This window comes from Chiloscyllium plagiosum, chromosome 9 (genome assembly GCF_004010195.1).
Source record: "Chiloscyllium plagiosum isolate BGI_BamShark_2017 chromosome 9, ASM401019v2, whole genome shotgun sequence".
NCBI lineage: Eukaryota > Metazoa > Chordata > Chondrichthyes > Orectolobiformes > Hemiscylliidae > Chiloscyllium > Chiloscyllium plagiosum.
The window spans coordinates 24,619,955-24,637,316 of NC_057718.1; the positions used below are offsets into that span (position 1 = coordinate 24,619,955).

The 17,362-nt window shown below is 40.8% G+C and overlaps 1 protein-coding gene across 5 annotated transcripts in view; it reads right to left on the bottom strand.

Moving 5' to 3' along the window:
* Positions 1-17,362, bottom strand: part of LOC122552701 (regulator of G-protein signaling 7) — a 450,150-nt gene that overhangs the window by 79,034 nt on the left and 353,754 nt on the right. For all 5 annotated transcript variants that reach the window (XM_043695584.1, XM_043695581.1, XM_043695583.1 and 2 more), the window contains exons 8-9: positions 15,401-15,477; positions 14,032-14,113 (exon numbers count right to left, since the gene is read on the bottom strand). In XM_043695584.1, coding sequence (XP_043551519.1) covers positions 14,032-14,113; positions 15,401-15,477 — 159 coding nt within the window. The remainder of the gene's footprint in view (positions 1-14,031; positions 14,114-15,400; positions 15,478-17,362) is intronic.

Below are 17,362 nucleotides of genomic sequence, written 5' to 3' on the forward strand. Positions count from 1 at the left end.
TGTGTGTTTGTGTATGTATATATGTGTGTGTGCGCGTGTCTGTGTGCACGTCTGTGTATATGTGTGTGTGCATCTGTGTGTTTGTGTATGTGTGTGTGTGTCTGTGTGTGTGTTTGTGTGTGTGCATATATGTGTGTGTGTTTCTGTGTGTATGTTTGTGTGTGTGTGTATATGTGTGTGTATATGTGTGTGCGTTTGTGTGTGTGTGTATGTGTACACATACGTGCATCATGTTTCTGGGGCTCTAAAAGCCCTTGTTGTAAGTTGGTTATTAGTTGTTGTAGGTTGCTGAATTTCTCATGCTATGTTAATAATTTTGTCCTTAGGCAGTTAAATCTACACAGTAACATCTTCACTTTATTCTGATTTTCTGACCAGCCTCAGTCATGCAAGAGGTACAGTGAAGATCTTTTAATGAAATTTTATGGATTTCTTAAACCAGCATGTAACTAGCACCAATCTGCACTTTAAAAAAGTAACTCCCTCTTGTCCTTCTCAAAACATATGTTGCTAGTGAATGAATTGTTTGGCGATATACAACTTTTATTTTACACCACAAACATTACGCTGCTACTTCCCAATAGATGCAACAACGAGATGCATGAAAATGCATTACAAAAACAATGGTGTGTTGAAACTATTTAAATATATTGGAATGCTTATTATAACATGGCAAAGCTGTTGCTGCATAGAAGTATGTCATACAAAAGATGGATACAAAAGATTGCAAATTATTTAAAATATATTGCAGAACATTATAAAGGGTCTTTTTATTACTGCATTTATGATGGAGCTGATAGTACCTTACCTTGCAGTATAACAACAGAGACTTGAGACTGCACTGTGAAAGAGAATTAATAACTGTTGGCCATCCTTCTAAGCTTTTAGCCTAGGTTATTATCCATATTTCCAAGTTTGCATTGTTCATTCCTCTAAAGGGTAGTTAAATTGCTTGTTGGAACATTATAATCAAGCTTTTCTTACTGATTTTGAGGCCAAAAATTTCAACTTAGTGCATGCATTTCCCAGAACCATGATAATATTGTTTAAAAAAATACAAAATTATTGATTGTTATCAAAATTATCCAACAAGTTTGATCTTAAACTTCCTGCTACCAGTAGAGGACTGTGTATTCTATGTGAAAGAATTTTTTTTTATTCATAAGCAGAATGCTTTCATTGTTTAAGTTTTTTAAAAATAAACTTACAGTAGATGCTAGAGAGGTACCAATGGGGCAAATTATTTATTGTTGGCTTTTATTTTTCACTATTCTAGGCCTTGGAATAGCACATAGTTAGTCTAATATTGTAAAGTCTGTAATAATTGAATATGTTTCTAATGTAATTTAAAGTTATACAGATATACAACATAGAAACAGACCCTTTGGTCTGACATCCATGCCAACCAGAAGTCCTGAATTAATCTAGTTCCTTCCTACAGCAGGGAGACCAGAATTGAATGCAGTATTCCAAAAGTGACTTAACCAGTGCCCTGCACAGCTGCTACATGACCTCTCAACTCCTTTACTCAATGCACTGATCAATAAGGGCAAACATACCAAATGCCTTCTTCACTATCTTGTCTACCTGTAACTCCACCTTCAAGGAACTCTAAACCTGTACTCCATGGTTCTGCAACACACCCCAGTACCTTGCCATTAAGTGTACAAGTCCTGCCCAGATTTGCCTTTCCAATTTGTTGTCATTAAATCTTTTTGATTTAAAAAGAAATTGCACCATAGTTGAAGTAACAAACATTAGTATGATCTTATTATCATCATAACTTTATTTTTATAGCATAAATGTTGAGAATAGGAGTCCCTCTGATATGGTCACTCGAAGTAACTCCTGCAGATTAGCAAGTTCCATTTTGAAGGAGTATGACTGGATTTGAAACATTAGCTCTGTCTTCTGTCACAAATGCTGCTAGACCCATTGAGTTTCCCAACACTTTCTGTCAATGCTTTGCATATTTTCAAGACTGACAGTAACAGGAAGACTTGCAGACTTTAACAAAGTTGCCAAGTTAAGGCTGCTCAATAGTACATAGACCAGTTAGAAACAAAGTATTGATGAGTGTTGGCTATTTAATGCTGATCTCTCAAGGTCCTGTACATTAATTTTATTTTAGAAGGATATCACAGCAAATCAACCTCTTTATTCTCAGGCTGTGGATAATGATACTAAAGCTGAGTCAGCTCTTTTCCAACTCAATCTACATACATAATGGTGACTTGCTCATTTGCACACATTCCAAAGTAGGGTATACATTTGGTAGGAGAAAGTGAGGTCTGCAGATGCTGGAGATCAGAGATGGAAATGTGTTGCTGGAAAAGCGCAGCAGGTCAGGCAGCATCCAGGGAACAGGAGAATCGACGTTTCTCACATTTGGTAGCACTGCAGATGATCAGGAAACTTCCTAGATCTTAGCACTACAGTTCCAGTTTTGGAACTGGAAATAACCTGTAATGCAATGTTTTAAAACATTTTTCTTAATTCACCAAAAAATCCAAAACGTGCACTGAAATCGCAAGTTTCAAAACACCAGCTCCAGCATCGACTGTCTAGCTGTCAAACTTCTTGGACCAGGATGAAGATAACACTTGCTCTTGAAGTTAAAGAAAAATTACACCTTCAGATGTTATTTAAAACCTTAAATACTGACTTCTCATCAAAGCACAGCCAGCTTGCCTCCTTGGGTCTTAACAGAGGACAAACGTATTTCAAAGAAAAATGTTAGCCAGAATTTAACATTTTTTCTCCTCCTCCTCTGAAGATGAATCCGGGGGAAAGTGGGGACATTTGGGGTAGGCATGATCCGTACAAGAAGGAGGGACACTAATATCCTGGCAGGGAGATCTGCTAGTGCCACTCGGGAGGGTTTATACTTGTTTGGTGAAGGGAGGTGGTGGGGGGTGGGGTACAATTGCAGTAATTCAGCAAGTAAAATGACTGCAAGGCTGAAAGAAAGAACAGACAGGGGAGGTTACAGTACATGGTAGGACTGGCAGTGCATTTGTAGTGCGGAGAGTATGACAGGTAAGACAGATGAACTTAGAACTTAGATTTATACATATAACTATGATGTTGTAACTATTACAGAGACTTGGCTGAGAAAGGGACAAGACTGGCAGCTGAATGATCCAGGATTTAGATGTTTCAAATGTGATAGAGAATAGTGTAATGGAGTGGAGGAATTACGTTACTGATTAGGGAGAAAATCACAGCTGTATTGAGGGAGGACACCTGGAGGGCTCATCAGGTGAGGCCATATGGGAATAATAAGGGTGCAATCACTTTAAATTGTATTACATGCCTCCCAATAGCCAGTGGGTGCTGGAGGAACCAGACATATGGACAAATTACCGAGAAATGTGAAAACTATAGAATTGTTGTGGTGGGTGATTTTAACTTCACTTACATTGCCTGGAATTTACTTGATGCCGAGGCTTGGGCATTAGGTGTGTCCAGGATGGTTTTTTGAAACAACATGTAAATAGTCCAGACTAGCCCTGGTATCAGAGAATGAGCAGGTGAGTGAAGGTTCAGTGGGGGAGCATTTCGGAAACAGTGACCATAAATCTGTCAAGTTTTAAGTTAATTATGGATAAGAATAAGAGTAGTCCTTGGGTGAAACTATTAAATTGGGGGAAGACAAACTATTGAAATATTAGGCAGGAACTGGGAAATGAAGACGGGGGCTGCTGTTTGAGGGTAAAGCCATATCTGGCATGTGGTATTCTTTCAAAGGCCAGTTGATTAGAACTCAGGACAGCATGTCCTTATGAAAATGAAGGACAAGGATGGCAAGATTCAGGAAGTTTGGATGACAAAAGAAATTGAGAGCTTAGTCAAAAAATAAAGGAGGCATACATAAGATTTAGAAAACTGAAGACAGACAGAGCCCTTGAAGAATGTAAAGAAAGCAGGAAATAACTTACAGAAGGAATTAGAAGGGTTAAAAGAAGTCATGAAATGTCTTTCACAAACAGTGTTAATGAAAATTCTAAGGTGTTTTATACATATATTAGGAGCAAGAGAATAGCTCGGGTAATGGTAGGTCTACTCAAGGACAAAGGAGGGAATTTATGCTTGGAGCCACAGGAAGTGGCTGAGGTCTTTAACAAATACTTCACATTTGTATTCACAAAGGAGAAGGACATTGTGGATGGTGAGTCTTGGGAGGGGGATGTTGATGTTCTGGGGCATGTCAACATACAAAAGGTGTTGGGTGTGTTAAAAAGCATTAAGGTAATGAAGTACCCAGAACCTGATGGGATCGATCAAGAATGCTGATGGAGGCAGGTGTGGAAATTGCTGGGGCCCTGTATGAAATCTTTATATCGTCTTTCATCACAGAAGAGTCCCAGCGTTCTGAAGAATTGCCAAATATTGTTCCTTGGTTTAAGAAGGGCAACAGGGCCAGTGAGTCTTATGTCAATGGTAGGGAATTTATGGAGAAAATTCTTAGGCATAGGATTGACTCACATTTAGAAAAATATGGATGCATTAGGAACAGGCAGCATGGCTTTGTGTGGTGAAGGTCATGTTTCACAAACTTGATTGAATTTTTTGAGCAAGTGACAAAGATGATTGATAAGGACAGGGTGATAGATGTTGCCTGTATGGACTTTAGCCAGGCCTTTGACAAGGTCCCTCATGGCAGGCTGATATAAAAGATAAAGTTACATAGAAACCATGGTAATCTGGTAAGATAGATACAGAACTGGCTTAGTCAAAGAAGAGAGAGTAGTGGTGGAAGAGTCTTTTTCTGACTGGAGATCTGTGACCAGTGATGCTCCGTAGGGATCGACGCTGGGATCCCTGTTGCATATGATGTTTATAAAGTGAGGTGGAGGTGGTCGACAGCTTCAAGTTCCTACGAGTAACTATCACCGACAATCTACTGTAGTTCATCCATGTTGATGCTACAGTTGAGAAAGCACACCAAATTTTCACCTTCCTCAGAAGACTAAGGAAATTCAGCATTTACACAATGAATCATACCAATTTTTATAGATGCACCATAAAGAGCATTCTATCCAGTTGCATCAGAGCTAGGTATGGCAACTGCTTTGCCCAAGACTACAAGAAATTAGAGAGAGTTGTGAACACAGCCCAGCTCATCATGAAAACCAGCTTTCCTTCCATTGACTCCGTCTACACTTCCCACTGCCTCAGGAAAGCAGTCAACATAATCAAAGGCCTCTCCCACCCCGGTTATACTCTGCTTCACCATCTCCCATTGGGTAGAAGACACAAACGTTTGAAAACACATGTCAATGGACTCAAGAATCACTTCTTCCCCACTGTTATCAGACTTATGAACGAACCTCTCATGTATTAGAATTGATCTGTCTCTGCACCTTATCTGTAGCTGTAACACTATATTCTGCATTCTGTTCTATTACCCTGATGTACTTATGTGGTTGTCTACTCTGGTTAGCATGACTTGTCTGGTTAGCATGCAAACAATACTTTTGACTGTATCTTGGTACATGTGACAATAATAAATCAAATCAAATTAAAAGATTTGGAGGCCTGATTAGTACATTTACAGGTCACACAAAGGTTTGAGGAGCTGCGGATAGTGAGGAAGATTGTCAAATGATATAGCAAGATATAGATAGGCTGGAGAGTTGGGTGGAAAGGTGGCAGATCGAGTTTAAACTGGACAAATGCGAGGTGATGTATTTTGGAAGAGCTAAAGAAGGAAGGAAGCATACAGTAATTTGCAGAGCCTTTATTAGCATCAACATACAGAAAATTTAAGGGTTTCAAGTTCACAGTTCCCTGAAAGTGGCAACACAAGTGGATAAGGTGATCAAGATAATATATGGCATGTTTGCTTTCATTGATCAAGACCTGGAGTATAAAAACTGGCAAGTCATGTTGGAGCTGTATAGAACTTTAGTTAAGGCACATTTGCAATATTGTGTGACCAACTACATGCAGAACGTGAGGGCTTTGGACAGAAAATGGTTAAAGAAAAGGTTTATCAGGATGTTGCCTGGTTACAGAAAAGGTTTACTAGGATGTTGCCTGGTTTGGACGATATTAGCTGTAAGGGGAGATTAGAAAAAATTGGTTTGTTTTCACTTGAACATCAAAGGATGAGGGGTGACCTGATAGAAGTTTACAAAATTATGAGAGGCATGGATAGTCCGTGTCATTCTCCCAGTGTAAAAATGTCAATTACAAGGCGATATGGGTTTCCCATAAACGGAGGTAAGTTTAAAGGAGATGTGAGAGGCCAGCTTTTAATATAGAGGGTGATAAGTTCATGGAATACACTGCCAGAGGTGGTGGTGGAGGTGGATGTGATAGCAACATTTGAGAGGCATTTTGAAAGATATATAATTAGGCAGGAAATAGAGGGTTATACACTGCATGAAGGCGAAAGGTTTTTAGTTTAGAAAGGCGTCATGTGTCAGCATGATGCAAGGTCAGCAAGCAGCCACTCCACTGCTGTCAACGTTGATTCCTCCTGCCCTCAGCCTCTCTTTATGCCCATGATTCTGCCCACGCTTAACTCTACTAGCGATCCATGTCTGATCTCTCCAAGAGTCTAAGACCAGCATTAGCTGCATGCTAGGTGGCACTGCCAGCACAGTACAGATGTCAGTCTCCTATAGGTTTCGGGAGCAGGGGTTCTACCCTATTAGGCCTGAAAATGTCCAGGTTAAGAGCCTGATTACATGATAATTACATCAGACTTTGCAGATTCCCACTGGTTCTTCCACTGATGGATTAAAATCCCAGTAACACTTGTTGTATTTGGTGATATTGTGTGATAAACCTAATATTCCAATGCTACAATATTAAAATGAAACTTCTATGCATTTTGTGTAAAAGGTCTGTGCTCACCTTAAGGTATCACAAGGGGTTGATCTGTAGCAGAATGCAAAAAGATGCGGTGATGTGGTCTCTAATCAATCTTTCTCATTCTGCACAACTTGAGACTAAAAGAAATAGGAACAGGAGTAGGCAGTTCAGCCCCTTGAGCCTGCTCCATCTTTCAATAGGATGGTGGCTAATCTGACATTTCCTCACATCCACTTTTCTGCTCTTTCCTCATAAACCTTGACTTCTCTTTTTTTAATATAAATTTTTTATTAAATTTTTTTTCTTTTTTTTACAAAGCAACTACATATTAAAAAAAACAAAATACAAGAAGATAGAGGTAATACAACAATGTCATATCACAATACTATTCATAATAAATTACCTAACATTCTACCAGAACAACGTACCTACTTAAACTAAACTACAATCAAATTAAATAAAAATTAAACTAAGCTGAATTCAGAGTAATTTAAATTAAATTATATCATATTACTTTATTCTATTTCGCTCACCACTTCTCCACTGAAGCTCCCACCCCTGGGAGTACCAGTCATTGTACCCCTATTTTTGTCCCCCAGCTTCCCCTCCCAGGGCCCCATAGGCGCCTAAACTGATTCCCACGGCTATATCACGGCCTTAATTAATATTGCCGATAAATCCGCATTAATAGAATTTAGAAAGGGCTGCTATGTCTTATAAAGCTGCTCGGTTTTGTGGTGTACGTCCTTTTTGTGAGGTAGTCTTGGGGGAGATGCTCCATCACCACCCTGCGCCACCACATAAAACCTGGGGTTTTTTCCAACATCCAATTCATTAAAATGTTCTTCCTTGCACGGTGGGTAAGAATGTTGCACAGTGTCTTCCTGTGTTCCCCCAGAGAGGGCAAATTTGGGAACCCCAAAGGGAGAAATACTGGGTCCATTTTGACTTCAATTCTCAGGATTTCCTTCAGCTCCCTTACTATGACACTCCAGTTTCTCTGGATCTTACAACATGACCAAAAGCAGTGTGTAAGAGTGTGTATAGTAATCTTACCTTTGGGACACCCTGGAGATGCTCCTCTCTTTAACTTAGCTAGCCTCTCTGGTTCCATGTGAGCTCTGTCTAAAATCTTCAATTGCATGGCCTGTACTTTGTTACATATTGAAATTTTCTTTACATTTTCCCACATATCTTCCCATGTTGCCAGTGAAATATCCTCTCTTAGTTCCCGATTCCAATCCTACAGAGTCTCTCCCATCTCCTTTCTGTAAATGATGCAAAGTACTAACTGAAAGAGGGCCTATGCACTGGTGCACTCTTTTCTCCATGTCTGACTTATAAGGGTGAGCCAGGAGCATGGCCTTTCTTTGTATATAATCCCTTAACTGAAAGGACCAGAAAAGGTCTCTATTAGACAATCCATATTTCTGACTTAGTTGGCTCAATGATATCAAGACCACCCCCTCAAATAAATCTCCCAGACAGGAGATTTCTTTATTCTCCTATAGCTTAAAGTCAGAGTCTATTGCCTCAAGTTTAAATCCTTGGGCTCCCAGCAACAGGGTAAACGGTGAGGTCCTAGACCAATTGCCCTCGTCTTTCCTCATTATCATCCAGGATTTCACTGTATTTAAAATGATTGGGCTCTTATACTGCTTGATCATGGATTTCATCTTATCCATAAATAAAAGATTAACTAGGTGACATCGCAACTGCGAAGCTTCAATGTCAAGCTAAATCAACCCTGAATCCCCCTGTCACCCACATATGCTAACAGGGCGCTTACTTGATATGTCTTCAAGTTTGGAAGGTCCACCCCCACCTCACCTGGTGAGAGCTGCAATTTAGTAAATTTAATTAAAGGGCACCTGTGACACCAGATAAAGGATCCAAGCCAACCATTGAGCCTCCATAACACTCATCTGGGTAGCAACAACAAGAGCATTCTCATGGGGTACAACAGGCGAGGAAGAATATTCATTTTAATCAGGGCTATTCGGCCTAACCATGATAACTGTAATCCCTCCCACTACTGCAAATCCTGTTTTATCCTTTCTAGTAGTTGTACATAGTTAGTTAGCTTTGTACAGCTGATGGGAGGCAGGGGTAATAAAAATTCCCAAATACAAAAACCTTTTGACGACCATCTAAATGGGAACTGCATTCCATCGTCCAGGTCAGGCACCTCCACTAATCCCCCCACCAGCATGGCTTCCAATTTTGTGAAGTTGATCCTTTATCTCGCAAAACTGCCAAATAAATAAATTTTTTGTATCAATCAAGGAACCAACTCCTCTGGATTTGTCAAGAACTAAAGGACATCATCAGTGTATAGGGTGATTTTATGCTCCCCCATTCCAACCTTTGGCGCCACTATTTCAGGGTCCCTCCTGATAGCCTCAGCTAATGGCTCAATTGCCAAGGTAAATAGCAGCAGTGAGAGAGGACACCCCTGTCGACTACCTCTCCCAATACTAAAATTATCTGACTTAGTACCGTTTGGGATGACTGCCGCTTTAGGATCATGATACAATACCACCACCCATCTGGCAAAGACTTCCCCCAGACCAAACAGGTACGGCCATTCTATCAAGTCAAATGCCTTTTCCGCATCAATTTTTGCTGGCATACCTGCACTTTGTTCAAGAAGCTACGGCCCCTGATAAAACCCATCTGACCTTCTTTCATAATATGGAGCAATACCTTTTCCAATTTCAGGGCCAGCACCTTTGATAGAATTTTAAAGTCTATATTCGACAATGAAATTGGTCTGTATGAAACACATTCTTTGGGGTCTTTCCTCTTCTTTAAAATGAGGAGATATTAACCTCCCTACAAGTGGGCAGAAGACAATCCTGTGTATGAGAATAGCTATACATCTCCAGAAGTGGCTCCACCAACACGTTTATGAATTCTTTATAAACTCACTTGGGAATCCATCTGGTCCTGGTGCTTTGCAACCCTGGAGATGCTTTTTTGCTTCCTGCACCTCTTGTATTGTCACAGGCACATTTAACAGGGAAACCTGTTCTGTGTTGAAACTGGGGAGGTCCAGATTCTCAAAAAAGGACTGCATTCTCACTGCACTGTCTTTGCTGTCCTCTGACTGGTATAATGCTGCAAAGTATTCTCTAAATCTAAAATTGATCTTTTTCAGCTCACGGGTAACTGTGCCAATCTTCTCTCTAAATGACATAATGGATTGGGAAGTATTTTTCTTTCTAGCCAGATATGCCAGATATCTACCTGGCTTATCTCCAAATTCAACCAATCTTTGTTTAGCAAAGGAGATCTCTTTTTTTGCCACCTGTGTGTGCAATGAGTTGAGAGCAGCCCGGAGAGCTGTGACCCGCTGCAGCTTGACCAATGAAGGCCTATTATAATCTTCCTCAGCTACCTTCAGCCAGGTCTCCAGCATCCATTGTTGGTCCTCCCTCTGCCTTCTTCTAGTCGCTGAATACAAAGTGATCAGGTCTGGTATATATGCCTTAGTGGCCTCCCAAAGTATTGCTGGATTACTGGCCATACCCAAATTGATATCCCAGAAGGCCCTGAACTCTCTTGTAACGTACTCAATAAATTTGCTTTCCCTTAACAGGAATAGGTCCATGCGCCAGTGCCGTGCATCTAGTCTGCCACCCTTGATTTTAACATCACTGTTAAAAGTACACTGGCGCATGGTCTGAGATAGTTATATTCCCAATTTTACAAGCTAATGTTCTGTCCAAACAAGTCGATGGCATAAGGAACATGTCAATTTGTGTGTGGCACTTGTGTGGGAGAAAAGTCTCTTCCATTAGGGTGAGATCTCTAGTGAATTGAGGTTTACTTAGGTGTTTATTTAAGTTAAATGTTGTGGATAGGTTTTTAGTTGCAGTAAAGTCTCTTCCATTAGGGTGGAGATGCCTCCACACATCCTCTAATCCCAACTCCTGAAACAAGTCTACCAACTGTCGTCATTGCGCAGGGGTACCTGCCAGGCCCCTTGGCATCTTGCCTACTCCGAGATCCATCAGGCGATTAAAATCCCCTCCCGTGATCGTGTGGTGCACCACAAGATTCATTAATTTAGCAACTGCATCAATTATCAATTTAAGAGGGTACGCCGGGAGACAATAAACATTAAGGATGCCATACTCTTCTCCACGTATTAGAACTTTAAGAATGATGAACCGTCCATGTTCGTCCTTAATTTGCTCAGTTACCTGGAATGGGAGGTTCCTTCTTACCAGTATCGCCACTCCTCCACTCTTGGAGCGAAAGGAGGAGAAGAATACCCTGTCATAACACCCCTGCTGCAGCTTCAGATGTTCCTTATCAGTTAAATGCGTCTCTTGCAACAGGGTGATGTCAACCTTTTCCTTCCTAAGGCTTGACAGTACCTTCTTTCCTGTAATGGGGGAATGGCTCCCTTTTACATTCCAGGAGCACCACAAATCACTAGCCATGGTCGTCCAGGGCAGCCTATGGTTTCCCAAGAGGAGGAAGCTTATCTGAGGTGTGGTGGGCGAAAAAGACATTAACTTTGTAAAGTCTAAAAACTACTCCTATAAAAACTACTGTAACTAAAAACCTATCCACAACATTTAACTTAAATAAACACCTAAGTAAACCTCAATTCACTAGAGATCTCCCCCCTTGCCCAATCTTCCCAATTGTTGCTACCATCCTGGCTCCTTCCAGCTGAGGCCGCACCCTAGTCCCACGCAATACACAGATAAAGAAAATATGTTATTTACATTCTGAGTGTTAACAATGGACACCCAACCTCTGCCTTCCACACCACTTCTCCATACATCTTAACCACAGGTATAGCCACCCCCAATCCAAAAACAAAAGGACAGCAGCAAAAAAAAAAAACCCAGACAATACCAACCGACTGAAATGATAAATAAATCAGATTTTACACCAAGGCAGTACAAAATCTATAAAACTGATAACCACAAAAAGGAGAGAGAGGAGTAAAAAAGGGGCAGAAAAAGTAAGGAAAAACTGAACTATTGACCGTAATGGTGCCCCTTCACCCCCTCCACTCCCGAACCAAGTCCTTTGTTTCAAAGAGTTCACAAAGTCCTTTGCCTTTTCTGCAGAATCAAAATTATATACCATCCATCCATGAGCGAAATGTAACGCTGCTGGGTACCTCAAGGAATATTGAATGTTCAGATCTCTTAATTTTCTCTTAACTTCATCAAATGCCTTCTCTTCTTAATTATGGCTCCTGAGAAGTCTTGAAAAAACATTATTCTTGAGCCTTTGTGTATTAAAGCCTATGGATCTCTTCTCAGTATTCTTGCTGTTTCAATCACTAACTGTTTCTCTTTATAGTGCTGGAGTCGCACTAGGACCGGGTGGGGGCATGGATCTGCCCCTGACCTGCGCATTGCCATCCAATGGGCCCGTTCCACACTCACTAGGCCCAATTCCGACTCCAGCCCCAGGAACTTCTGGAGCCACTTCTCCAGGAAACCGATGAGGTCCTCACCTTTCTCGCGCTCTGGGAGAGCCATGAGCCATAAATGTTTCCTTCTACTTTTGTTTTCCAGGTCATCCACTTGTTCCTGAAAGACCCGAACCTAATCTTCCAGTGTTCAGACCCTTCCTCCCGAGACCTCCCCACATTCTCCGATGCTGTGGTTCTCTGCTCCACTGCTTCTACTTTTCGGTCTTGTGTTTGATTCTCCTGCTCGTGCTTTTTCAGCATGAGAGATATTGGCACAATCGCTGCTTCAATCATTTATTGGAGTTTGGCAAACTCCAAGAGTAAATGCTGCTGCCCCATTAAATCCAAAGAGGCTGCCCTGGGAGTTTGAGCACTGGCTGCAGGCACCCCTGATGCAGTTAAGGAGACCCCTGCCTGCTGTACTCCTTTCACCCCTTTTCCTTTATTCGTCTTCATCCTGATCTTTGAGCTGTCAAACCACAATTCTAGCAGCTCCGGAGGTTCAGTAAAGTTTTATTATCCATTTTTCTCCTCAGGGTGGTGAACGAGGGGGTGCAAAGGTCCTCCTTGCAGGAGGTATGGCACAGAGCTCTGCACAGCAGACCACTCAGACCGCCGCCACCTTGGATATCTCACCCTTAAATTTTCTACTGATCAAGAATTTATCTATCTCAGCCTTCGGCATACTGAAGGACTCTGGCCCCACAACTCGCTGTGGCAAGGAGTTCCAAAAACTCACAACATTCTGAGAAAAGAAATTCCTCCTTATTAAATTGGTGCCTCCTCTTGCTAAAATACTACGTATAATGCTAAACAGAACATGTTGCCTCATGGTCACCTTCATAATTTGTGCTGTGGTTGGTCATATTTGAGAGGTAGCATTACAGTTTTTTACATTTAAGCCCAATCTATACTTAGGCCACTAATTGCTTTAACCATTGTTATATTTTCAGCAGCTTCTTTAAGATAAACTAAGAATCATATTTCAATTTAACACGATCTAACTCAATTTAACATGATCTTGCTTTAACTCAAAAGGTTCGATTCCAGCCTCGGGCGACTGTTTGTGTGGAGTTTGCACATCCTCCCCGTGTCTGTGTGGGTTTCCTCCAGGTGCTCCGGTTTCCTCCCACAGTCCAAAGATGTGCAGGTTAAGTGAATTGGCCATGCTAAATTGCCCATAGTGCTAGGCGCATTATTCAGAGGGAAATGGGTCTGAGTGGGTTACTCTTCGGAGGGTCGGTGTGGACTGGTTGGGCCGAAGGGCCCGTTTCCACACTGTAGGGAATCTAATCTAAAAGGATATCCTTGTCTTTGTCGAGGTCTGTGAGGAATTTCTGAGGCTTGTCAACACAAAAAATAGTCACAAAAATACCCAATAATCATTGCACTTACCAATGCAGAGGAACCTCGATTATCCAAATGACACAAGCAGGGAGTATTTTGTTTGGATAATCGAATGTTCGGATAATCGAATGCCGGATAAATCGAGGTTCCTTTGTACAAATATTTGTGTATATTTAAAAAGTACTGTAAAAGCTATCTATATCCAGTCTGCAATGCAAGAATCTGACAGATAAAGAACTGCTACAACTGGACAAATGTTTCAGCTGGGAATTAAAGGTTTTAGAGATAGTTCTCCTTACAAATTGATTATTTTCTAATATGCAAACCTGTATGCCTCAGCTGCACTGGCCCAAAACTGAAAAGCTTTAAGTGTTTTCAAATGCTTCATTTCTTTATATCCAAAAGTTACTTACCACCGGTCTGTGTACATCCCAGAATGCTCTTTCCTGACTGTCAAGAATTTTTCTTTCAATTTTGTCTCTTTTTTTATCAACTCTGTCAGATGAATAATGTGATAATCAGATTTATTTGTCAGATCAGCAACAATTTACCTTCATTAAATTGTACTTCTTAAGTTAAAAACATCCCAGAATCTGACCATTAAGTAGGAATAAGAAAATTTGTGGGTGGGTGGGGATAAAAATAGATTAAATACATTGGTCAGTAGATTCATATTTATGAAGCACTTTGAGACAGGGAGAATGATTTAGGGAAGAGAACTGCACTGTTTTTTGACTCTGATCTGAGTACAGGTACAGTGATGTCTTACTGTACTTGTACAGGACAGGACTTGTACCACACCTGGAGTATTCTGTCCTTTACTGAGGAGGGATGTTCTGGCCATAGAGGGGAGGCTACAAAGGTTTGCCAGATGGATCCATTGGATGGCAGGACAGTGGTGTGAAGGGAGACTGAATCAGTTAAGACTAGATTCACTGGAGTTTTGAAGAATGAGGGATGATCTCACAGAAGTCTATAAAATTCTAATAGGACTAGACAAGGTAAATACAGCAAAGATGGGAATCCAGAACCAGGGGTTACAATCTAAGGATATGGTGTAAGTTATTTAGGACTGAGATGAGGAGAAACTTTTTCACCTGGACAGTGGAATTCTTTGCGACAGAAAGCTGTTGCAGCCAGAACATTAAATGTTTTCAAGAAGGAGTTAGATATAATTCTTAGAGACAAAACATATGGAGAGGACCAGGATAATAAGTGGAATGATAAGCCATGACCATATGGAATGGTCAAACGGCCAAACTGCACACTCCTCTTATTTTCTATGTTTTAACAATGAATCTCTGACACTGGTGGCTAATCCTGATTCAGAGTATTAGCACTAATATGGATGCCTAAAGGATCTTAAAATTAATGTGCTTTGACATATCATACAGCTTTTAATTGTAATGATTGTGCAAAGATTTGCCTGGGCATAGGGCTGTGACACAGAGTTCTGGTGAGCTGGTAGGCATGAGGACTGGTGACAGGGAGGCCAGCAAAGGTAGAGAAAAGTCAATTTTTGAGATGACCAAATTTGCAGTTCAGACATTTAGCCATGGTGGGTAATGTTCCATTGACTGAAGAAGGTAATATTGGTGATGGGCCTGTTTTGGGGCTGGATTCCATTTCAGATTAGCATGAAATGTTAGGTTAAGATTGGACGCAATTGCATTTTCAGATAAACAGTTGAATAGAGGTGGAGCCTCCACTATATAGTGGTGCTGGTGAGAACTGACCGGAAGAATAAAATATCAAAAAGAAAATAAACTCTCCCATACTCACTTTGCTTGTGCTTCTGCTTGCATAAAGATAAATTCCCATTTTCTTGCAAATGCTCTCTGTAGACGGGCCAAGCTCTCCTAGAAATTGAACAATCCATATTTAAGGTATGATTACCAGAGCTGGCATCCAATTAATAGAAACATCAGTTAATATTGAAGCTCGTGTATTGGCTGTTGCATTGGAGATGAGCTATTCTCAGTTAATGGAGAAAGTGAGGTCTGCAGATGCTGGAGAAGGGCTTATGCCCGAAACGCCGATTCTCCTGTTCCCTGGATGCTGCCTGACCTGCTGCGCTTTTCCAGCAACACATTTTCAGCGCTTTTCTCAGTTAATGACTCATAACAAAAAGAGTTTACTTCACAACAAACAGAATCTATTTAAATTGAGTCTCCATGAACTACAACAATCGATGATCCAAACAACAATAATTGTATGATAAAAACATACAATTACTGGTTTCTCCAGTAAAATGCTGTGAATGGAAGACAGTTACATAGAAGTAATGTGGAAAATAAATTGCAGTCACTTGCTGCAGTGCGTTTTCGGATAGTAATTAATGAGAGAATTACCAAATTATCTTCATTGGCTGGGACTTACTGAGTCATAGAGTCACAATATTCATGGCAAGTTACTGCTGTTAGCAAAACTCTTAACTACCTGTCACTGTATTGTCTCTATCTGTGTGTTATGCCAATTATTCTTGCTGACACACTGAGATCTCAACAATGGGAAGGCAATATCAATTATATGATGTTAAATATATATTTGCACAGTGATTTCATTTCTGTAGAAATAACATTTGGAACATGCTGCAAGGCTTGATAAATTGCTGCAGAGCATCTGGTACATGGTACTCACTACTTCTGCTGTATGTTGGTGGCTCAATGGTGGAGGGAATGAATGTTTAAGGAGGTGGATGAGGTGCCATACAAGTTTTGCTCTTGACTGTTGTTGGAGCTGCACTCACCCAAGCAAGTGAACAGTATTCTACCATGTCGCTGACTTAAACCTTGCCAAATGGTGGGCATGCTTTGACGCTGAGTTACTGACTGTAGGAGTCTTGACCTCTGACCAGTATTTATATGGTTAACTCCTCCTTCTCAGATGCTGTCTGACCTGCTGTGCTTTTCCAGCACCATACTTTTTGACTCTGTTAGGTTTTGGGTCAAAGTTAACTCCTAGATTGCTAATGGGGCAGGCATCTTGGCCTCTGACCAGTATCTAAATGTGCCAGTGCTGGTGTTGGACTGGGGTGGACAAAGTTATAGTCCAACAAGTTTATTTGGAAATACGAGCTTTTTCAGTGCTGCTACTTCATCAGGTGGCTACCTGATGAAGGATCAGTTCTCCAAAAGCGTGTTTTGGGTCAATGTTAAGTCCTAAATTGCTAATGGTGGGGTGTTCAGTGACAATAATGCTACTGGCTGTTAAGAAGATCATTTGATTCTCTTTTGTTGATGATTGAAATTGTCTGGTATTTGTGCATTGTGCATGTTACTTAGCACTTATCAGCTCAAGCCTGGATGTTGTCCATGTCTGGCTCTATGAAAGGACTGCTTCATTATCTAAGGAGTCACAAAGAGTGCTGAACATTATATATCTTTAGCGAGCATTCCCACTTATGACCTTGCAATGGAGGCACTTAAATGATAAAGCAACTGAAGATGGGTGAACCTATGACAGTATTCTGATATCCTTGGTCTGAGATGATTGAATTCCTTTGCCAAAGGCAGTCACTTTCCTCTTAACTCTTTAATCCATGTTTGGATGAAGACTGTGATAAGGTGAGGAGATGAGGCTGAGATGATAATGATAAACAATCAGTAATGTAACATTGAAACTCAATAAGCTGAGAGGTTTGATGCACTATACAGAGTGTTGGTGGGGCATGGAATTAATTTTATTCACTTGTGGGATGTGGACATCGCTGGCTGGCTAGCATTTATTACCCATCCATACAGC